Source organism: Rousettus aegyptiacus, unplaced genomic scaffold, assembly GCF_014176215.1.
Source record: "Rousettus aegyptiacus isolate mRouAeg1 unplaced genomic scaffold, mRouAeg1.p scaffold_m13_p_1, whole genome shotgun sequence".
NCBI classification, from domain to species: Eukaryota; Metazoa; Chordata; class Mammalia; order Chiroptera; family Pteropodidae; genus Rousettus; species Rousettus aegyptiacus.
Window position 1 is genome coordinate 174482674 of NW_023416284.1, and position 24638 is coordinate 174507311.

The following is a 24638-nucleotide window of genomic DNA, read 5'->3' on the forward strand; positions in this document are numbered from 1 at the left end:
GTCAGCGGCGCAGACACACGGGACCACCTCACTGCTGAGAGCCCCTCTCTTCCCCCACTGTGCTGAGGGTCGGGTGGGGGAAATAGCCCCGAGTAACGCAGGCCCCTGTGCTCTGACGGGCTTTCAACTCTTCAGGGACCGCAGGCGCCTTGGGGTGTCCACACCCATGATTGTCACCTCGCTTCTTCCTGATCCAGTGCAGTCCTCATTAATGCCAGAGAGAAAAAGGTGAACAGGACTTTTTTAAAAGCCCCCAAATCAGGCCATTTATATTTAGCAATGTTGAGGAAAGGGTTTGTGAGAGAATCTGTTGAAACTAATGGACGTGTGGCCAGATCGGCTCATCAGTGTTACGTGGTTCAAGGTACCTACTGCTCAAACGGAGAAGGGCTCCAGGCTGTGTCCTGCAGAGAACAGGCCCGTGACATCTCCAGTCCACCTGCGTGCCATCCCCATTTACCTTTCCGCATCATCGGCAGAGCCCGGCTCTCATTCCTTCTCCTCCAGTGTAAATGCTTTTTAAGGATGTAGAATCAGAATACTTTCATCTTCAACAGAATCTGGAACAACAATGCACTTAACATGTGTGTAAAGACTTAGTTTTCTCATGTTCTTATGTTATCTCATTAATATATGAAAACACCTGAAAACGAGGCGTTATGCAGAGTGCTTTGACCTTGGTCGTTGAGGATAGGAGCAGAGTCTGGCTTGGATCCCAGGTCTTGTGACTCCGCCCTCTGCACCTCAATTTCTTTCTGTCAAGTGCAGCCCCCCTCACTTTTCAGAGGAGGCAACTAAGACCCAGAGAATTAGTCAAAGGAAGTGGAATGCAGGAATCTTGATGTGCAATTTGAGTTTCAGAATTGGAAAGCATAGAGGTGTCGGGAAATGCAAAGCTAATTTCCCACAGCCGTATCAATTTCCATTAACTTGAACATGCTGTAGACGACCCAGGTGGGTATTTGATTTATCGAGGGGATCGCTTCTTAAGTTATAGAACTGTCTAACCACTATGCCATACACCTGAAACTAATATGATATTAAATGTCAACTGTAATTGAAAAATTAAAAAGTTAAAATGAAAATAAATTTTAAAAAATAATAAAATATGTGGTTAATAGCATAAATGCAAATCATGAAGGCTGCCATGCCTCTGTGACATGTGGCTGGCTAAGCATTTACTCTGGGAACCGTCACTTGGGCATTTCCTCAGTTTTGTGTCGCGTGGTTCCGAGTCTGTCGTAGTAGATCCCTTTCACCCCGACTTCCACCCCACCCCCACACACAGTCTCTCTGTCTCTCGGACTCTTTAATTTTATTTTTCTCCTAGGCTATAAGGGAAAGAATTATTTTTGATGAATCATTCAAAGTATATCCGTTACTAGATTTGAGGTTTCACTTTTCTTTTATCGTCTGTCATAACTTATGTGAGTATCAGGGTCATTTAAAGGTGAACTAATTATCTTTTCTATGACGTTGGACACAACCAAGTATCTATGATATTCTTTTCTCGTACTCTGAGCAGTAAATACATTGAACGATGATGCAAGAGGCGAATGTAGAAACATTTAGAAAAAGGAAGATCATGTATTATCCTTTGCGGGGGGTGGAATTTGGTACACAAGTGCTGTAATCATAATCCCTAACTGACCATTTGGCTTGTAGTCATTCTGATTTATAAAATAACAGAAAGGTAACAGGCCAATAATCTGTTCTGATGAGGGTTGACAGTAGAAAAAAGAAACATACCCGGTTCCTGAAAGAATGATTTTCCCAGGACGAGATCACTTGCTGTGCATGAAGTGGGGTTTTACTTTTCTGAAATTGTCATTCTCCTGTCTTGTCAAAGTATTACAACATCGGAATGAAATTGTTTGACCTTATTTTAGAGTATAGATGCAGCTATTTTAACATTTCTATCTGGTCGTGTGCTTGTGTTTCAGAAAGAGGTGGATATTGCTCTGTGGGTACAAAGCAATAATCTTAATGGTAAATGTTCAATTAATCCAAATTAAAAAGAAAGACATTCTACATTAGAATAACGTGTAAATAAACAGGGACTCTGCTCACGAAAACTCTGCCCAAATGACATCTCTGTATACAGAGAACACACTGGACTCAAATGGCAAGAATTCATCAGGCGTTGTTGCTAATGCCCATTTCTGTAGTAAAGCCACTGATTAATTCCTAATTGCCAAACATGGGTTTTTTCTGCTTTTAGTTTGCCTGGCCTTTGGACACCATTCAAGCCTGTCAGCCACGCCCTTTCTCCTTTGCCTTCCTGAAAATACCATGCCCCCTTTCCTACCTCCTGGGCTACGCCATTGTCAAGTCCATTGTTCCTCTTCTCTTACGGTTTAGGACGGTCCTCCCCAGAGATGTACTTCAACCCCTCTACTTCCCATTCTACCCATTTCCCCTGGAGGTCTTATCCAAACTGCTGGTTTTCCCTTCAGCTATGTGCTGACAGCTCCCCCCTGCAGCCTCCCCCCGCCCCCCGACCCCTCGTCCGGCCTTCCCCAGCTCCAGGCTCATGGCATCCAGCTTCCTCTCAGATGGCCCCTCTTGCACGTTTCAATCTTCTGCCTTCCTTGTCACCCGCTCTTGGTCCATTCTCCGCCCAGCTTTCAGAGTACTCTTCCTAAAATACGTGTGATCCTGTGAGGACGAGGAGAGTAGCCCAGTCTGACAGTTCCTTGTCTCTTATCCAGAAAGGGTCAGCAAATTTGGAAATTTGGCATTTAGGGAAAGAGACGTGACATTTCCTAAAAAAAGAAGAACGCCTAACTCTTTCTAGGACTTTGCCATGAGATAGTCAAGGGACCCGCATGCCACAGAAGAGTTCACAGGCACTCCCTGTCGCCATGAGGCACTGCGAAGAGCCCGCGGTGGGAGACGATGCGACCCGTAAAGCCGCTTAACCAGGTTCACGCAAACCACATTGTGTCCTCGTTCATCGAAAGCGGAGGAACGGTCGAGGGGCCACCTCCCTTCCCCCGGAGTCCTCCCTGTGCTTTCCGTGTGTGACAGCTGTGCAGATGACACACAGGGACTGACCGATCGAGAACGGGATGTCGGTCCAGCTGTTAAATACTAGTAAAACTTACTGTCCTGACTTCGCGGGCAACATACGTAGAACGCGAGTGTTTAATCTTCTCTTTTCCCATCTCACTGGTTTTCCCGGTGCTTCTGCATCTTCCTTCTCTCTCTCTCTCTCTCTCTCTCTCTCTCTCTCTCTCTCTCTCTCTCTCTCTCGCTTCACCATCTTGAAGATCCCAGCTCTAAATAGCTCTGTAGACGGGGAGTTTTGTTTTTGAATCAATCCTCAGCATTCTCGGTGTTTGCCCCAAGTGGCACTCAAGAGACGGCAGGCGAATGAGTGTGTTCACTAAAGAGAGCTGGATCGCTTTTATTTTCTTTAGCAGTTGTAAGTTTAGAAGTGTGTCTGTGCTGGAGAAAAAAAAAACCTGTTGCTGATTTCGTAAAGTGCCGTTCTTCATTTTGAACCTTATTTTCTGAACTATGTTGATAATTTCGGAAGGTATAGAAACAGGTTTTATAGGTCTCAGGAATATAAAGCATAGTTCTTCAAAAATATCTCTCAACCTTTTTTTTTTTTAACCCATCCGAACTTTTGGTATACAGTATACACAAATCTCATACCTGAGATTCTTAAATACGCGTACCCTTTCGAAACACATTGATAGAAGATAAATTCTGTCTTCTAGCCAGAAGACTGAGGCTATGCTTTCTGTAGTTTAAATTTTTTTAAATGCATTTTGTTTGCGAAATACAAAATTAATGACGTTCCCTATAACTTTGCAAATCACATCTTTCCTCCTTCTCCTCTCTAAACTCTGCAGGACTCCCATATGCTCCACGTTAAATGGCTACGTGTCTGTCTGTGTCTTGCTATTGTTTTAACATTTGGTCTTATGCCTGGGGAGTGGGTGGTTCCCGTTAAGCTGCCTCTACTCAAGTCTCAGCAGAGAAAGCAATATTTTGGTATGAGGTAAAGTTTCAAGCCAGGCTCTGGCCAGGGTCTTTCCCGTTTGGGAGGAGGAAAGTACACACTGCCAGTGAGACGATAATTCTCCTTGAATTTTAGCTCAATAAAATCTTCCCCGGTCTTCAGTGCGTTATTTATTGATTTAAACATCTAGCACTTTTCCCTTCCAGAAGGAATTAGCAGCTATGATGCGATCACTGCTGATTTTTGTCTTTTCTCTGTGGGATCGACTGTCTCTCAGTCACTTACGAGCACAGCTCACTTTAGAGTTCTGTTTCGGTCCGAAGTTGAGGGGGTTGGAATGAGACTTCTGAGATTTATAGGTAATGAAAAGAATAGGTTGTATCAAAGATGCCATGTGTAGGAAACTGGAGTGTTCTTAGGGGACTTGTGTGAGCCTGTGATCCCCGGCTTTTTCCAAAATGAACATTTCAGTCTTGTACATATTAGCTTCTTATAGGTGTTTTAACATGTTCTGTTTTTGCTGCTATTGTGCATGAAAATACAACAAAATGCTGTTTCTTATCTGCTGATCGTTGTCAACAAGCTTTAAACATTTGTGTTTCTCTCGAGGCTTACTCTGGTTGAATCTCTTCATGGTATAGGTGAATGAAGAAATACGTTTTCTTATTCAGATGTGCGTAAAATCCTCTTCCCGTAAGAACACTCTTTTCCCCGAAATGTAACATCACCCTGAGGTCTAGCTGCTTTTCAGATCTATCCATAGAGAACACTCGTGGCATTAACACACTAGATTACTGGTGTTATTGGCGGTGACTACACAGGGAGAATGGTTGTTTTAGTTGGGACTTGTCTTTTTAATGTGATTTATAGAGTTGATTCACTGAGATGCCATTTCAGTGAATTCATCTTCCTGCGCCTTGAGTGCGGGACTGAGAAGCAGCGAGCCCTGTTTGGCTCATTAGTGGCACTCAGTGAGTGTCAGTTCACTCTGTCCTGTTTGCATGATCACATGTTTCTGGGATGCTAGCTGTTAGAAGCTGGCTTTGTCGGCCCTTTGAAAAGGCAACGCGTTCGAATCGTTAACCACTGTGTTCCTCCTCTGTCGGGGGCTTGGAGCTGCCCTGGATCTGGGTTTTTTTGTGCATAAACCAGATAGGGCTGTCCCGGGTTCGCTTCCCCTGACCGCCCTCTGTTTTCCCAGGATGCCTAAGAGACTTTAGCTAGTGCGGCCTCTGATCTGAACGGCGCCCCAGGCCACCCGGCTGAGGAGCAGGCTCGGCTCTTCCCTGACCTCTTCGGCGCTCGGCCTGTTCTGTGTTTGCCTCCCGCGCCTCTCTGATCGCAGAGTCTGCAGTCGTTGACGTCTGTGGAAAGAGCAATGGAGGGACGGCCCTCCGCGCTGGAGAGCAGAGAGTGGGAAGCTCCCCTCTCCTTCCGCCTCGGGGAATTCCAAAGCTGGGTCCGCTAGGGGGAAAAGGACGTACCGTGACATACTTACAGTCACCGAGCCTCAGTTTCCTCGTCCGTCAGGTGGGTGCGGTAACGCCACCCTCACGTATTCGGGATATTCATTGGGGTGAAACCGACCGCACCAAGCGGACATGGGCCGTCGTTGCCATTTTCCTGCAAGGGTCTGAGATTCCTTCCTCGCCGTTGCACCTCCCCGTCCGGATCCAGTTGGAGGTCGTCGGTGGCTTCGTTGGTACCGAGACGGGTGGTCATTCTTCGCTCGAGCTCAGAGCCAACCTCCCACCCTGCCTCTGGACGTAACCTTCCTCCCAGACGTGTGCTGTCAGAACCCGGACGGGGTGGACGTGAGGAATGCGTTTTGCAGTAGCGGTCGCATTCTTTCCTTTTCTAAAAAAAAAAAAAGAAAGAAAAGAGCAGTTTGACAAGAGACTAACCAGGGCCTTGAGGAAAACGAGATTCTTTCTCGAGCTCTCGAAAACCTTTCCATAGATCTAGTAAAAGTTCCATATGGCTCTGATTTCGATGACGCAGTTGTTCAGGCCAGCAGGCCCCACGCGCTGGTCAGATCTTCCAGGGGCCTCACTACAGTGATCCCTGTTTTTTTTCCTAAGCCGCTGCATGAGGACACCACCCACCCCAGGGTGCCTTTCAGTCTCCCTTCCATCAGCAGAGCTCTCTTTGTCCCATCTCATTTCCTGGTATTGCAGTGAGTGCCGAAAACATGTAAGTAAATGGTAATACCGTGCATGGTCATATGCCGAAGCGACTACCCTGAAGAAAAGCGCTAAAGTCTTTTCTTTCTAAGCTATGATCGTCACGTTCTGTCACGTTCTGTAATGTGAGCTACAGTAGTCAATCAGTAGGTGATTCCGTTCCTGTCTTCGTGCGGAACGGAACTCTAGAACTGGGATTCTCTCTGACCTTGAGGTCATTTGACATTGCTCCTTAGTCACATCTTGAGGCTGCAGATTAAAAGGTGTGTGGTGCTTTTGTTTTCCTTTCTAGCTGCACAAGGCTGACATCGTGGTCTTAGGCTCGCCCAAGCCGGAAGAAATTCCACTTTCTTGGATACAACCAGGAACTGCTGTTCTCAACTGTTCCCATGACTTCCTGTCAGGTAAATGTGTTAAAATTGGCACCGGGCCAGCTGATACAATTAGTTTTGATCGGTATGAGAAATGTTCGCCTTATTCAAAAGAGTATATTCCTGAAGTGTTGGTCGTTGTCAACATAAGAGAATGTTGGCGTGCCTACCTTTCGGGTTACTCCCACAGGAATCACATTGTCCAACGAAGAGAAGCCGAAATGCAGCCACATCCAGCATCGAGCCGTCAAACATTGGTCATGACCTAAAGCAGATCATTTCTGCATGTGCGACGTTAACTAGAAGTAGTCATTTTCATTGTCTTTTAAAAAAAGCAGCAGAATCCTTTCTCCCAAAGAAATCGCAGCTGCCCCTCGCCATGTAAAAGCAGATGAAACAGAGTCGCTGAGAGGGATGGGAAATGCAGACCAACCCTCGTATTTCCCCGATTTCCCCTGGCGCTGACCGCCCCCCTTTCCAGCCCTGAGACAGCTCAGAACAGTGTGAAAAAAGTCGGGATTAGAAACGGAGGAAGCGTTAGGCTTGGTGTTGATCTGACATTTGATGGTGTTTCGCCAAGGGACCCAGGAATGCCTGGGCCACACCAGGCCCACCGTTAGCGTAGCTCAGGGTGTGGCAGCGCCAGGGTACCCAGCCAGGGGCCGGTAGGAGCAGGCCCACGAGGGCTTGCCCCTTTCCCATTCACAGAAGGACACACTGAGGCAAAGGCAGCTTTGGATCACACCCAGCTCAGTTCCCCAGTACCAGAGGAGTCCACAATCCTTTCTTGTTACCTGTGGCCTTCAGATTTCAGCATGGAGAGGAGGAGCGTCCTGAGCTGGCCTGGAGGGCAATGTTTTTATTCCCCCAAAGCGGATATGAACTTGAGCCAAACTGTTGGAGGCCTCTGCCCTCTTCACCTCTGCCTGTACCACACTGGGATCCTAGATCTCGAAACCTTCTAGGCAGCCCCACAAAAGGGAGTGAAATAGAGAACACTATCTAAAAGAAATAAAAATAACGTCTGATCTGGTCACCTCGAGAGAACCATTTGTCATTTTTTTCGTGAAAATCAATCAACTTAATTGTATGGAATATTTTGGAAGGAAAAGAAAATATATACTAAAAGAATTACTGAAATTTATATGACTTTCTTTTAAAGAAAAACATTGGACCTCCCTCCAATTTTCCTAGAATCGACCTATCGGATCAAAAAACCCTTAGGGCTGAAGGGGAGGGGGCAGCTTGAGTGCAAGGGAAGATGCTCAGGAATTTTCCAGAATGCTCCTGTACTTAGTGAAGAGTATATAGATGAATACGTCAGTTAGGTGCAGTGTAATATGAATGTGGGATTGATGGCTCTTTTTAGCAAATAGGAGGCATACTCTAAATAACTTTTTTGAAATAAATGTAGTTCCTGGGTACAATTTTTTTTTTCTGAAAAAATCAATACCTAACTTATAAACGGTGGACATGGCTCAGAATCCTAGTTGGACTTATTAGAAAGTCAGTTCTGACTTTTCTTTTAAATGACTGTTTCTTTGATATAATATTTACTCGCTGTTTTTTATTAGAATTTATATATAAGACAATTTTGGCACAATCCTGGCTAGAGATAAGAGAGTCTGTTTCTATGTTCTTTTGGAATCCCTTTAAGTCCTATGATTCTACGAAGGTGACATATTTTATTAGTGAAACCGGGTCTCATGTTTAATACATTTCTCTTTAGGACTTTTCTTTTTTGAAAGGCATTCTTTAAAACAGTACATTTCAGCATAACGGTTCCCTTGCGGGGTGGGGAAGACCAAGGCATTATGCTTTCATTTATCGATTCTGTGTGTAGACTGATGGCAGTTTAAATTTCAGATTTATCTGGTCCAGCAGTGGTTTTCTTTTTGTTTCTGAACACCCAGAGCCCAGAGTAGTGCCCGACACGTACATAGTAAGTCCTCAGTAAATGCCGAGCGTTGGATGCGTAAACAAACATGCGCTCAGCATTATACAGTGCGTGCAGTTTTCAGTTAGTCGCAGGTTGCGACACCGTTCCTTGAACGTGTCTCCCACTTAACAGCAGGGCCGACAGGACAAAGACAAAGATGAAAAATGTGCCGACAAAAATGGACGAACATTTTCCAGCCGGTGCTATGTATAACGGCACTACGTTTCTCAATAGAGTGTTAACTGTAGCAACTTTGCTTAGTATGAAAATTTAATCTGCGAGTAAATTGGTGTAAGGCTCCCCCTACTTTTTGTATAATCTAGCCACTTTGAACAAATGAATAGACTTTCAAGCATTGTTAAAAGGAAAGGTGCTTCTATTTAAACTTCAGAGCAAAAGAATTTTTAATAAACTCGTGATCGAATGAAGGCAGGGTTTTATAATGAAATTTTTATACTCAATCTTAATGGTACAGCGTTTCCCTACCTCCCCCCTCCCCATAACAATAGATGGACTAGGATGATTTATGATTTTATGATGAGGTAATTCTATAGAGGCATTTTATTGAATACCTAATCTCTGGAGAGATTTTCCTGATGGCTGACATCCCAGAAGTAGTGCTCAGAAAACAATTACACCTAACTCGTTGGGTCTGTTCAGTCTTCTGTGGCATGACTGTGATACTTAGATTTACAACAGGGACATAGCAATGTTCAGTTTTCTAGCTATAAAGTTAACTAATTTTTTTATTATTAAAAGAAATATTTCAAATAAAAGAAGCGGGCTATGATTTTGTAATGCCGGACCATATCGTGCCTCAGCATTAAGACTTATTTCCTGATGTAACAAATGAGACAAAGAAGAAACTGGTCTTATATGTTGAGTCCAGAGGACCATATTAAAACAGCAACTTCGTGGGTCAGAATAGTTTACAGCATAATTTTAAGCGAACATAATTCTGTTTAGTATGAAGTGGGGGTAGAACCCTGGGCCGAATCCCAGGGCTTATGCTAATGAGCTGGGGGACGGTGAGCCTTCCCTCTTATGGATTGGAAGGGAATACAATGTGGTGGAAAGAACATGGAAGTTGGGGTCGGCATTGATCTGGCTCAGAGCTGAGTTTGATTGGTTTGTTTGTTTTAACTCTAACAGTATACTCCTAGGCTGTGTAACCTCGAACAAATAACTTGAGCTCTCCGATCTTCATTATCCTCTTGGGTAAGACGAGAGCAAGGCTGTGGGGAAGGATGAACGAGATGCCCACCTCGGGCGCAGGGCCCCTTCTCATAGTGACCGCCAGTCAATGTTGGTCCACTCACTCTCTCCACTTCATTGTTGCCAACACACAGAATAGCTTTCAGAATTCATGTTAGCAGGATGTAAGTTTATATTTGACAAATCAAGTCCAAGGAAGGAAGAGGTCCGATGAAATTCTGAGAATGTCGGAAGGCAGCTTTTGAGAAATTAGGCATGCATGTAATTTAATCATTATTCTAATGCACTTGGAATATTTGCTTCTGGCTTTTGAACTTTATTCTAAAATCTACTGTATCTATTATCTCTTTTCCTTAATTTTTTCCTCAGGAAATTCTAGATGTTTTGGACTTATCTCTGAGATATATTATTGCTAGTTTTTCATTTTAAATTTCAATTTGCTCTCAGTACAATATATTTAATGGTTTTTTACTTTTTTTAAAAAAAGGCTCAGCCATTTAGAACAAACAAGTCTGTATTATTTCCTTCTTAATTTGGTTTCAGGAATTTCAAAAGGGCTGCTTATATAAGCTAATATTAATATTTTAATTGTGTTTTTTTTCTCTGAAGATTCTTACGCTGTATTCTTTTTTAAAAAGTGACACACAGTCATTTGATAGCAGAATTCAGATGTTTTAAGTTACAAGCGAAACTCTTGTGCATTGTCAGAAAAATCGTACTGAACTTTTATTTATTGGATTTTACCATTTATCCTTCAAGGTTAATATATTTCACTTCAAAACTATTCACCAGTATATTTTGAAAGTTTTATCAGTATTAATTTGTAAATTTTAGCTTTCTCTTTTCAAACATTCACATAATTTTTTTTTTTTTTTTTTTTGGAGTAACTTGTTCTCCTGGAGGAGTAGAAAATATTTCAAGTTCAGTCTGTATGGCCGGAGCTTTTCTGATCAAAATGATGCCCTTGGCCAGATTGCAAAAAAAAAAAAAAAAAAATGCCTAAACGTTTTCCGTATAACTGAGATGGCAGGAAAACCAAAGAATTTGCCTTGGTCCCTCACACTTCATTTATTCTGGCAGAAGTCCCTGGGAGGTCTCAGAACGGCTCCTGTCAGAAAGGCCTGTTCTGATTTTCAGGGGAAGTATTATAACACTTTAGCCTTAAATTTCCTTATTGTGGAAAGTTTGGTTAATGTAACATAACAGAAATTATGCATGAAAGGCTATCTTTTAAAGTGATTCATTGACTTGTCACTGGAGGGACCATGAGCTAATGGAGAGTGTTTAAGGTGAAGTGTGAAGATGAGTTTGGTTTGGGACAGGACTCCTGCTGGACAAGAGGAGACAGCCCTCGGGTGGGGCCCTCCGTGGGGCCCTCCCCCCACACAGGCAGGCGGGGACATAATGATTTCCTCTCTCTATTCTCTTCAGCCATGAAATGGATTGAGGGCGTATTCCTGATTGGCTGAGTTATTGTCTTAATTGCTTCGAATTCTCCAGATTCATAACTTTTAATTTAGTTTTATGATGCATCAATTCCTACTATGAAAACAATACAGTGTGTATGTTAGAAAATTTGGGAAATACGAAATAGCACGTGGAAAAAAATAACAGTAATTTCTGATCTAGTTACCTTGAGATAACCATCTGACATTTTTTTCCACTAAAAAATCGTTACACTTAATTTTTATTTGGATCTGATAGTAGAAACAAAAGAAAGTATGATATCAAGAGCATTACTGAAATTTAGATAACTGTTTCTCAGAAAGAGAAATATTGGTTCCTTCGGGATTTTTCTAAGGTTTCAACTATATGTTTATGCTTATGTGCGTCCTGTGTTATGTTTTAAAATCTGTGTTGGTTTTAGACACTTTCTGTGTTATGCAAGGCAGTGGCTGAGATTATGGGAGGAATTATTCCCCATGTAATTCTATAGGTGAAATCGTCTTCATTCACGTGGGTATTTGTGATTCTGTTTCAGGAACATGCATTTATAAATTGGTACCAGCTCCTCGAATGTAGCTTTTTCCTATTTCTCCATCATTTAAAGGTAGAGATAAGAATGACAGAAGCATATTTCTTCTCCAGAGTTGTTGGACAGGACGTTCAGATCAGATCTCTTGTGATTCAAACAAAACAAAACAAATCTCTCATTCTCTGTATTCTTGGCTTTTGCCTGAATGTGATTTATAAAACCAAAGTGTTGCTAATCTTTAAACAGTACCTGAGGGACGTGATTATCCAACTCCCTAATACACTGGACATAGAACATCACAAAACACTCCAGTGTTTTATGCTCTCTCTTGCAAAGGACTGTCAGCAAAATGGATAATTTAAAAGCAGAGTGGCCAGAAAAGAGGGAATTCAAAAAAGTTGCTATTAGAAAAGTTTCTTTTCTCTAAAGCAAGATGTAGGCTGAAGTATTTTACATGCGTATTTACTTTTTATAAACTTTAAGTACCAACTAAAGGAAGGAAAAGCAGAATTCTTATAAATGCCTCTTTATTTTGAAAACCACGTTATCCCTAAAATTAGTATTCTAAAATTTCTCAGTTTTGATGGAAAATTGGTCCTATCGCTTTTATGACAAGGATTTTGACAATTATCAAAGAAAGCCTGACCTTTCACGTAACACTTAGGCTGGGCTTTTCCTATAGGTGTGTGGTTCCCTCTTCTTATCCTTCCTATTAATGGGTGAAATTGCTTTTATTTCGTATGTCTTGTCTAAACACACACAGTGTATGGCAAGTCCTTCACACACCATATCACGTTCCAGTCCCACAGAATGCTATGAGGTTGATGTGACGCCCATTAATTAACAGACTCAGAGTCACAACTGCGGGTAAGAGCCAGAGGCAAGATTTGAATTCAGTCTCACTCTAAAGTCTGTGGCCCAATCAGGAGCCCCCAAGGCTGTGCCAGGGGCTGGTGACCTAACCGCAGCGGTGCCCTGACGTCCTGACCTCTGCGGTTACGAATGAGAACATCGCCCGGGGTGCCAGCTTTTTATAAGGAGCAATGGGTTATGAAAGGCAGCATATTGAAAGTCTTTTTTTTTATCCCCACCCCCCTCAAATTCTTCGCAGGGAAGCTCGGCTGGGGTTCTCCCAGCGTGCATTCCAGCGGTCTCATCACGGAGGGTGACGTGAGTCTCCTTGCTGCAGCTCTGCGGATTCAGGTTTGACGACACAGCCATTTGAGAACTTTTTTGAGTGTGAAGCTTTAGATCCTCACATTTTGCAAGGTTTTTTTTGTCCAGCAGACACAGCGGTAAACACTTTGCATGCATATGTCATTTAATTGTCACAATTATCCTACCTATAAGATGATGTTATCCCCATTTGATAGACGAGGAGGGAATGGAGACTTAGGAAAATTAAGTTACTTGCTTTTGGTCACATGACAAGTATGGGTCAGGGACCCAAATCAGGGCCCGTTATTACTTATCAATTGCCGTGTGTTGAAGTGCCCCCCCAAACCTGGAACTTAAAACAACAGACGTTAACTCACAATTTCTGTGGTGAGAGATTTGGGAGCAGCCTAGCTGCTTAGTTCTGGCTCAGAGTCTCTCCTGGTGAAATCAGAATGTTGGCTGGGGGCTGTGGTCATCGGAAGGGCTGACTGGAGCTCGAGGATCCACTTCCCACGTGGCCGTTGGATCAAATTTCTCTGTGCAGTCGGTCGCTCACAGCGAGACACCGAACTTCCCCCAGTAAGGGTGATCGAAGGAGAGCAAAGAGGAAGCCGCAGTGGGTTTTATGAACTAGTCTCCAAAATCATACCCTGCCGCTTTTTTCCTCTTGGCCAGAAGTAAGCCCCTGATCTAGGTCACTTGCAAGGAGAAGGGAATTGGGCTCACCTCTTGAAGAGAGGAGGATTAAAGGATTTGTGGACATTTTATTGACCCACCGTCATCTATGTGACCTGGAGCCCGAGATCTCCAGCTCTCCACTGCACAAGCTTATTTGCACTGGTGCCAGACCTTCTTTTCTGCCCTACTGATGGGCCTGCCAGCAGAGGCGTCAACTAGTGGCCGAGAAGCCCAAGCCTCTCGTTCCTGCCACAGTGGAATTAACCAGGAGCAAGTTTTAGTTCATTTCTTTCTTACATACATAGCAACACGTAATCAAAACTTCTGACTTTAAAATGGGGAGTAAGGATTGTGTTACATCTTGGCCATAGGCAAATTTTATTTCTTTGTGTACCTGTCTGATTATTCAATAATTCGATTTGCTTATTCTTTATATCTACCGTAGAATGATTATGCTTTAAATGCCGCTGCAGATTTTGGAAGCTAGGCATCCAGGCTGGTCTCTCGTGTATCCTCCTGTTCTCCTCATTTTTCTTCTCTAATCGAGATGAAGAATCTACTCTATAATTTTAAACTGTGTACTCGATGTGCTTGGTGAACACTTAAACCATTTCAGTAGTACACACGCATCTCACATTTTCCTTTTCCAGAAAAACCTACAAATTTCATTAGGTGGGAGTAAAACCGCTCCTGGTATTCCCTTGAGTCGTGCGACTTTATAGTCCTTTTCCTGGCGTGACATCCCCGAACGGTCTTTGCACAGTTCGGATACAGACCCTGACGATGTTCTCTTTTCTAACGTGTTCTCCTTTCTGCCCTGCTGAAGAACCTGGTCAGTAGTGGGAGGAGATGGCTCCGTGAACAGCAGTACACGAGGTGGAGACTTCACTGCTTGAAACTTCAGCCCCTCTCTCCCGTGCCAAGGTATCTGGGCGATGTGTTTATACTGGCGTCAGCTCATGCAAGTGCCTTAGTTATCTCCGGTGATCCATCGAGCGGGGGGCATGACCCATGGTATTATGGCTTCGGTGGTGGATAATTTTCTCCGATCAAAGTGCCACACTACTTTTTCTAGCATCGAAGTCCCCCAAAATCAAATAATGAACATGTTTACCATATTCACTCAGTTCTGAAGTGTATATTTTTTCATTTCTGAAATCGGGATTTCCTTATTATCGATGATATGTCCTGTATTAAATGGCAGTGTTTTTTCCTCTTAGTAGTCCATCAAATAATGATATCTTAGGTTTGACACAATACGGTAATGTTTTATTTGGAATATGCTTTTCAGTGTTAGAAATGCCCAACGTATGTCATCCTGGTCTCAAGGGCCATGTAGGTTTCGAATCTGGGAATAAATGACCAACCAACCAAATAGTGCTCAGCCTTCTTCGGAGCATGGTAGTATCTACCGTGTGACCGGAAGCTCTGTGATGGTCCAGATGGATATTTTCTTCAGAGTGGTATTTAGTGGAGTGTACGCTACATATTCTCTCTGCATAAATTTGGAACCGCAAACTGGAGGATATGTTCTCAGCAATTTGTAGTGTAATTAGTTAGATAAGCTATCTGAGCCAGAGACATGCATTCTCCTGCCTCATAATGAGTCCTCCGGGGCTGTCTCCGCCTCAGTGAACGGGCCCCGCCCCCTTCGGGCAGGGCGGGCCTACGGCCAGAGCTCCCCCACGTGAGCTCATCGCCAGCGCGGGGAGACAGAGTGTCAGTAACAGAACTTCCAGTCATTGACTTAAGTCCATTTTCACTTGATGAACCAGTTGTATTTTGGAATTGACCTCTGCTTCCTTGAGCGGCCACTGAGCACTGTGGTTCGCTTATACCCACCAGGCTGGTGGAACTCTCCAGCCTCTGCTCTCATGCCAGAAACGGACTAGACATTTTAGTCATCCCCCGTGTTCAGTAATACCTAAATTTCAAGGAATGCTGTTTTTTTTGTAATATCATCCCTGAAGTTCTATAATCTGTTTTATAAAATACTTTTCAAGTTACTTATGTTGTCATAGGACCTTAATTTTTTTTTTATGAGTAAATTCTACTTACAGAGAGCTAAAAAAATTGAGATGGACTCCCCCAAATGGCATACCACAACCTTTGTATAAATCGAAATGAATTCTACTTCGGGAAAAAAATAAAAAGGGCTTTATTTGCTTAACCAAATTTGACTTCCAGAACCACTGAGGAAAGAAAGGCAGGCAGAGTCATTTAAAAACCACTCAAAAAATCAAAATGCTGTCCCTCTCACTCTAGCCAGTGAAGAGAAAACCGTGGAGATTTTCTACGAGTGGGCTCTGTGATTTAGGAGATGGCGGCAGGAGAGAAACAGAAAAAAGGAATAGGCAGAAGAGTGAAAGGAAGTAGGAGCCTGGACAGTGAAGGGGACGGGGGAGGAGAACTGGTCAGGAAAACGCAGGCCGGCCTGGGGAAGGGCCATCCTGGCTGCAGGCGCAGAGCTCGGCCCACATCTGGCCCGCGGAGCCGCCTCCACGCCAAGCTGTCCAGTTCCCATCAGGGAAGCCCGGACTGGAAGTGGCTTTACCGTCATCGCCTGCATCAAGGTCGGACTCCGACGGGGTCAGGGAGGAGACTGTAGGGCAGTATAGGGGCTGAGAGTAGATTGTCAACATTAGCAACAGAAAGAAAACCAGAGCAGGGAATGATCTGCCTCCAGCAGGGAGGGTGACCTGCCGCCCACTGCAGGGACTGCTGTGCCCCCCCAAAAAAGGCGTCCAGGGCCAGCCAGGGGACCCACTGCTGTCTTCTCAGATGTCGGCCCTTAAAATCAATCTCCGATGTTTGCCTGCTCTCCCGTACTCCGGCTTATGCCTGCCAGGTCTTACTCGCAAACAGATGGTCAAGCAGATAAGTGGCCTGAACCTCCAATAAAAAAAAAAAAAAAAAAAATGGCTCAGCTCGAGCCCCAAAAGCCTCTCCTGAGAAGTGCGGCACGTGCTGATCTTCATAGCACTCCTAGAAGGTGAGCCGTGGTGTTCTCATCTTGCCAGATGTGAACATCGAACAGTTCAAGATTTGCCCAGTTGATGTTCCTGAGCTAAACTTCCCTGTGCCGGAAGTCGAGCTTCAGGTGTTGGGCCCATTACAGTTATGCAATCAAGAAAACGTTTTGAAATACAATTTGGACTTGAAATAGGAAAAAGAGGGAAAGTATGGACACAGATCAAACAAAATAGCATCTCCACATTTTTGAGTAGCCGAGAGATACTAGCCCACCGAGGGTGCATTATGCAATAACCCATCTATTTGTGGTTAACGAATCCTGCAATAACCCGTAGAAAGCATTGTGCTCCATAATGGATTTCTACTTACGGGAGGCCTTTGGGCACGCTGCAATCTGCAGCCCTCTCTCCTATGACGTAGGTGTTATCCTTATACCTGGGCAGAATTCTAGGATCTTTATGAGTTTTCAAGAGTTGCTTCTCTAAAGCGATGTACCGTTTTCTCATGCACATTAATTGTCAGCAGTTGTGCTTAATACCGCTCGGAAGCAAGGGCCGTGCAGCCGACGCGTTGATTTCATGGCTGGCGTGGTGCGTGGCGGCTTTTTGCTCCGGCAGCGACCACCTCAGCTGAGAAGACTCTTGCCTCTTACAATTTGGACTTTGTTCCTCACTCTCACCCCCTCCAGTGATATCGAGATTTCAAGAGCACAGACTCCGAAAGCTGTGGATGTCCTTGCCAAGGAGATAGGATTGCTTGCAGATGAAATCGAAATCTATGGCAAAAGCAAAGCTAAAGTGCGTTTGTCCCTGCTGGAAAGGTTAAAGGATCAGGCAGATGGAAAATACGTCTTAGTCGCTGGGTAAGACTCCTTTAAAATCTGTTTGACTTAGAAGACGTGTTTATCAAACTCTCTGCCCTACGTCTGCCTGTCATCACACCCTGCAAATACATCCTGTTCTCACATTTGATGTTATCTTGTCCAATTTACTTGGCATTCCTTCATTTGACTTGGGGCAAGTTGAGGTAAGTTTGTTGGTTTTTTTTTTTTTTTTCAGTACAAAACAAATTAGTTTCCACAAAGTATAAAGCGTAATGAATCACTAATCCAGGACTTTATTTTTTGTTTCTCATATTGTGTTTTTGTCATCCTTGCACTCACTACCTTGGTTTGTTCAATTTTTTTTTTTCAGGATAAAAATTAAAACAACAATTGAAAGTAAAATATTTTGAACTGAGCAGGGTTTGTGTGTGTGTGTGTGTGTGTGTGTGTGTGTGTGTGTGTTCTACTTAGAAATAACATTTTAATGGAAAACATATAGATAATTCCATGAAACTTTGGTTTTCTTATTCATCTCTTTAAAATTTCTTATTTATCTATTTGAAAGATAATTTCAGAATTGATGTTGGGCCATTTCCATTTGAGTTGGTCATTTTTTAAAAGATAAATGCCTGGTGTTTATGAAAAGGAGCATCTGCTTTAATTTTCTCTCTTTTTTAAAAAAGAAACACATTTACTAGCTGGAAAAAAAAAAAGGATAGAAAATAAGGGATTTCATATATTTATTCAGCATGACCTGAGGGGACATTGAGAGACCATATAAATTCCTTTGTTGTTTTGAAATTTCGTTGCATGGACTTGGTAATGAGGTATAGGCCAACGCTTGAGGCACAAAATCCTCTTAACAGGCAGAGAGACATTTCTTATAACTGAACTTGATTTGTAGTTAATTTTCTTTTTACTTATTTAATTGTTAACGTAAGTGCTTTCTTTCTTTCTCTGGTTAGAAAAATCATACATACTCATTGTAAAAATATTCCAGAGATACAAAAAGTATAAACAAGAGAGTAAAACATCCCAAACCTAGCACCCAGAGGAAGCCGCTGTTAACGTTTGAGACCATCTTGTCACAGACACAGCCCTTCATAAATGAGCTCATTCACACTGCCGTTCTGGCAGTGACTTGATTATTCAACCATGCGTCATGTACCTGGCTCCGTGTGAATTAATACGGAGCCATGTTGTTATTTTTCGTGAATACATACCACTTCACTGTTTGCCTCCAAGATTCTTCAAGTGCTGGGAGAGGGAGTCCCAGGAGGAACGGGTGGTAGAAATGCCTGGGATGAGGGTGTGTTTCATTTGCCATGTCCACCCAGCACTGAGAAGCACGCTGTGGCCCAGCCAGCAATAGTCCGGCATGCTTCTAATGCTTCAGATCTACTGAGGCAAAAAAAGGATTCGAAAACATCGTAGTGATGTCCCATAATTCATTTAACCAGTTCTTTATGGATGGGCACTTGCTTCTCATGTTTAGCCATGATAAACAGTGCTAAAATTAACAACCTTAGGCATGCCTCTTCGTGCATTTGTCCATTGTCTCCTTAGGAAAAATCCCTAGAGAATTCAGTGTTTTAAAGCTACAAATAAAGATAAAACTACAAAAAGGCAAGATATCATGTGTAATATCACCTCCTTAACGGTATCATCATTTCTCCATATCTCCTCTCTCCCCTCTTTCCCCCTTCCCACCCCCTCCTCCGCTTTCTGCAGCTCCTTCTGTTACTGTTTTATAAGAGGAGTAGACAGCCAGGGTCTTTGGGAGTCGCTGTGGTTTAAAGGAATTCATACCTTATTGAAGCACCTCAGTTAACTATGGCTTAAACCTTCTCCTTCATGCTTCCCAGCTCACTTAGAGTTGGACAGCCAACCCTGCTGAGGTCCGTTCCAACCTAGGACTTCCCCACACACCCAACCGTAATGTCCTATAACTGAGCTGCAGTGAGACATGTTGGTCCCACCTGCAGGCACCCTCTGGGGCAGTCTTTGAAAGTGGCCAGCTGGCTGGGGGGGAAATCAAGCAGTAATTTTTCATGTGGGATGGCTGTGACTTAACTCTGTTTTGGAAATAAGAGTTTCTCAATATTGAAAATAAAAATACAAACCTAGACATTGCCCGGCCCTTAGCTGGGAACACAGAATTGAGGCTTCTAAAGCAAAATCTCCGCCTTTGTTGTTATCAGGTTCCTAACTTGGAGTCATACTGTCAAGGCCTGGCCTCCGGCCACATGCTAGAGAGTGATGGCCAGCATGGCTAAGCCCAACTGCAGCCACATGGGGGCCCATTCCCAGGAGAACACTGCTCAGCACTGCCTCTGTGTAGTATTTATATGTGCAGTCGAGCCGAGGAAGCCAGGCTGCCGTGTTGTAGATAGAAATGAAAATTAAACCTGAATTCTCAAGAGATCAGATGTTGTTCTGAAATTGTGGTGTAAGTTCCTTTACAAAGACCTCTGAAGGAACAAAAATTAAATTGTGTTCTTTTCAACTGCATTGAAGAAAAAAGGCTATTATAAGGATAGAGTTTTGAGATGTATATGCATCTGTAGCAGAGCTTGAAGGTTTTCAGAAAATATATACCACACTGTGTTCTGTGAGGGAAGAATAAACTTTCCCACCGAATAATATTTAATTGCATAAACTGCCTTTGTTATCGCATCTTTGAATAGCTGGCTGCTCGAGATTAGTTTAAAACACAAGGTGATCATTTTATTTATAATCTAAAACGAGAAGTTCATTTAAAATTTTTTTAAAAATCACCTTCGTATTTTTACTTTTGGTGAAGTCAATTTTGGAGAAGTGACATCATCAAACCATTATACACACTGTCGCAACTTTTTTAGAACTGTAGATGATCCCCCCTTAAGTGGAGAATCTTTTTCTGGAAGTTCTTTATTCTGAAAATAATATCGTGTAATTGTATGAAAATTTAACATAAAGCAAGGTAAAAAGAAGGAGAAAACTAAATATCTCATTACTCGAAAGTGTTAAAATGTTTTCTGTTTCCTCCCAGGATTTTTATCTATGCATTCATCCTCTTTAAGTTGAGATCGTGCCATAAATACCGCTCTGTGTCCTGCCTTTTTGTCTGAATACTGTAACATAACTCCTTTTTCCATGCTTTAGAATTCAAATACCAAAGTAATTTCTCAATATATTTGTTATTGTACATTCGAATTTATGTATAAATGCGATTTAAATTTATAAACAGTGGGATGAATAAATAAAACAATGGGATTAAAATTTTTTTCTACTATTAGTAACCCAAAGGCAGAACAGATTAATTCATTTTAAAAAGCTATTCTTCAAACTTGAGGGTTTCTTATTCTGTCAGAATCATCTGTATTTCATCAGCTACACATCGCATGGTATTTACACCTACACATCACTTTATTTGCTTTGCCTGACAAAATGAAAAGTATTGGGAATCGTTCAGGGAAATATGCCAAAAGAATCTTAGGGGCTCTTGAGTTTTACATATTTTCCCAGTTACACTAATGAAAAGGAATTTGAGAACTCGACTTGGAGTGCAGCTGTAGGGCATGGAGTGTGTTGCAGGATCGGTCTCCATTGGCCTTTTACTGATTTCTGTGCAGAAGTTTCTAGAACTTCCCTCAATTGCTTGGACAGAGCAGTTAGAAGAGAAGCCCAAATCGATCTGTGAAGAGACTGAATTTCACATTAAAGAAAAAATAAAATTATTCAAGTTACTTTATTTACTTTTTTCTGGAGCATGCCAAATACTCAATTTGATTTTTTCTTTTTCTTTTTCTTTCATTCTTTTTTTTTTTTTTAATGTTTCAACCAATTATTTTAGTCAATGTAAAAATAACCTTTTGTGACTTTTCTAAGATCATGCTTTTCTTCTTTGGGTAACTATTTAAAGATCCGTGAGTTTTTCTTTTATTTTTACCACTTGCAGAGTAGAACAAAGGTATTTAGAAGAAACCACGACTGTGACAGGACCTTCGAACTGTTTACTACAGTTATGTGTGATGGGACACAACCAAACAGACTAGGTAGTCCAACGTTAGAAAATAAAAGGCATTTAGAAAATCTTCCAAGTCGTGAAGATGCCTGGAATGGGTGATATATATATTCACATGCTGTTCAAGCATCTAGGTTTGGAGTTCATGGTTAGATCCATGGCTAATGGCAACAGTGCGGTTTAACGAGATTCCAGATTTTGAGAACAGTTCAAGTTTGACCACTTATTGCGACCGAAGCCATCTTTTTGATCTTTGAGTAAATGGTGAACTTCTTTCAGATCGTGTCCAGATTGACACAAAGCACTTCAATAAGTTTGTACTGTAGTTGACTATAAAGATTTGTCTCAGAAAAGGCATCCTTCCTTTCTCAAGCACTTTGTGCTCATCCGTGCCCTGGATAGGTGACAGGAATTCCAGGAGAATAGGCATAGTCCTTCACACCTCAGCAAGCGCGTGGCCTGGTAAGCGAGACACACCATGGTGGAAGCTTACAGCAAGGCCCTCCGAAAGGGAATAAACACACAAGAAATGCTGCGGAATATTAGAGGGAACAGATCAGCCAGGAGAAGTTGAGGAAAATGGTGAACAAAAATCACAGTTCTGACTCCGTGAACTCTCATCTCATAGAAAAAGAAATTAGATCAATACGATGCTTGTCTTGTACGTCAACTTGACAATTTGGAATCTGATGCTAAGGATACTGGGATAACAATTAAGCCACATTTTGATACCATATGCAGAAATAAGGCGAAATCAGTTTTTATTGTAGCTCTCCTTTTATTGCTCCCAATAAATACTTCCTACTTTCTGATTTTCCTGACTTGTAATAGTTGGCAGAAAGCTGAGCAGTCCTGTGTTTCTAATTAAGACTTGGATGGTTAGCCTAAGTTTCGAGGAGGTCATCTCTGGGCGTGTCTGCTCTTGGCTGTCTCCGGCAGCTATGTTAGCATATGCTTGGGAATGAAAATTTAATCTTTCGTGTGCACAGTTTAAGTAAACTACCTATTCCTTTGCAAACAGTAAGTGCTCAGTGTGGTCCTTAAACCACCCTGTGTTCGATACTACAGTTTTCTTCATTGGCTGTTTGAAAATTGTGATGCCTGTGGCTTTTTAAATGTCTTTCTATTCATGTTGTATCTAAAAAAACAGAAAGTTCTCAGAGCATAAACACCTTCACATAGCTTTGAGTCTTCTTGTTGACCGGGTTTCACATGGCCGAAGGGGTTTGCGGGTTACTTCCTCGGGCAGTGTTCAGGCTGGCTCACCAGCTCCCTACCCGCAGCCTCCTCATTGCCAAATCTAGTGACCACTTCTCAGTCCTCACCGGGCTTCAGACCCCTTCGGACTCTGGTCACGTCCTTGGTTTTTTTCTGAGACTCCCTGTCACACCGCTGCCCACTCCTCAGGGTTTCTCTTACTTTTTACTGCTTTGCTCAGTTTCCTTTTGCTCTCTCTTCCGACTGTTCCTTAAGATAAAACATGAACAGTTTTGTCTCTGCCTTTTTTCTCTTTCTGTTCACTCTCACTGACTGCTCTTGCTTTGCATTGTTAATTACAGTTTAAGGATTTCTATTCACAGAAATAACCTAGTGAAGTCAGGTGACTAGCCTGGGTTTGATTTCCAGTTCTATTAATCATGTGACCTTGGGCAAGTTACTTGAACGCCTCGTGCCTCAGTTTCCTCACCTTTAAAATGGGAATTAAAGATAATGAACCCAATAACTATAACACAGAGCCTAGCATGTTAGCTACCCGGAGCCCACCCTCAGTTTTGTCAGGCGAATGTTTATTCAGTTGTCTGAGTTTCGATGTTGCTTCCTCCAGGAAGCCTCCCCTGGAGTTCCAGATCTAGTTGGAGCCTCATTCCATGTGCTCTCGTAACACAGTCTCACTGCCCTGCGTCCCCTGTCTTCGTGTGTATCACGTTCACTAGAACGGCTGATTTCTCCGTCCATACCTCTCGTTAGTCAGAAGCTTTATGAGAGCAGCGATGAAATCCACCGTGGTTATCATCGTGTGCCCAAGGTCTAGTAGCCTGGCACGTGTTAGTACTTAATACGTAGTTACGGACTGAATGATCGATTGGGTTGCCATGGTGGTCGCAGGTGGTTGAGGATGACGCATCCAAGGGCGTTCATTCTTTGTGGTCACATCAGTAGATTTTGCAGGTCAGAAAACTATCATCGGTTTTGTTGTGGTTGAGTATCGTAGACAACCTGACTCACACCAGGTCTTAGAAGACTGTATTGTAAGCCCAGATGGCAGTTTTTAAACAGAGTACGTTGGTTAGTGTATGCTAAGGAACAGTTTTATGGGACCCTACTTGGGAAGGTAATATGCACCTGTTCCATCCTGTAATACTGTGATGTTCTGTGCGAATGTGTGAATTTTGGCTTTATGGGGGGTTGTGGGCAGCAGTGAGCTCCTCAGAGCACAGGTGATTGTCTTAGCATGCTGAGACGCTTTGGACTTACTCTTTCCAAATAGTCGAGAGGCTGTCGTATGGGAAAGGATAAGGCTTAGTGTGTCTGACTCCAAGAGATAGGAAGCTAAAGGAATGCAGACATCTCCCCTTTAGAGAAAAGAATGTTCTACTGTCTGGAAATGAATGGGCCACCCTGGAAGTAATGAGCTCCCGTCACTGCTTAAGTTCAAGCATGGTGGGGACAGCCCTGGGCACTGATATCTGGAAGGAGATGGATGGGTGGGGACATTAGGATCCCTTCCTGTCCCGGGAGTTGGGCCACGGCCCGCTTGCTCACGGAGCATCGAGTTAGGCCCTGTGCCCACATCCTTTCCCTGGGAAATGGCCCCGGAGGAGCGAATGCCAAATTACCCATCAGCAAGAAATGACGTCAGCTTAATTATTGGAGCCATTTTGATGAATGATCTTATGCAATTTCTTAAAGTTAATAATGTTATTAGCACCAATGCCTAATAATTTTTCTCTCTTTTTTGGGGGGGAGGCGGGGAGGGAGGGGCTCTCTTGGCAAAGGTATGTCTGTATCTTGACTTTAGATTAAGCATGGCCTGGGTGTGTGGTAGACCGTAATGGTTCAAGAAAGTTGAGTTACGAAGTGGATTTTGGAATGGTATGTTCTTTCCTAACCTCCTCTGATTTGGTTCTGGTACTTTGCCTAGGTTGTCTCGGAAACAGTATTAAATTCACGTCTTCCCCCTCCCCCCCTTCAAATCAGGATCACACCCACCCCACTCGGAGAAGGGAAGAGCACAGTTACGATTGGGCTGGTCCAGGCCCTGACCGCACACCTGAACGTCAACTCCTTTGCCTGTCTGAGGCAGCCTTCTCAAGGGCCCACCTTCGGAGTGAAAGGTACTTTAC

The 24638-nt window shown here is 43.0% G+C and overlaps 1 protein-coding gene across 3 annotated transcripts in view; it reads left to right on the forward strand.

Annotated features, from left to right (window-relative positions):
• MTHFD1L (methylenetetrahydrofolate dehydrogenase (NADP+ dependent) 1 like) overlaps positions 1 to 24638 on the forward strand; it is a 166082-nt gene that overhangs the window by 21522 nt on the left and 119922 nt on the right. For all 3 annotated transcript variants that reach the window (XM_016149139.2, XM_016149137.2, XM_036222676.1), the window contains exons 8-12: positions 6449 to 6560; positions 12768 to 12859; positions 14319 to 14416; positions 17154 to 17327; positions 24493 to 24629. In XM_016149139.2, coding sequence (XP_016004625.2) covers positions 6449 to 6560; positions 12768 to 12859; positions 14319 to 14416; positions 17154 to 17327; positions 24493 to 24629 — 613 coding nt within the window. The remainder of the gene's footprint in view (positions 1 to 6448; positions 6561 to 12767; positions 12860 to 14318; positions 14417 to 17153; positions 17328 to 24492; positions 24630 to 24638) is intronic.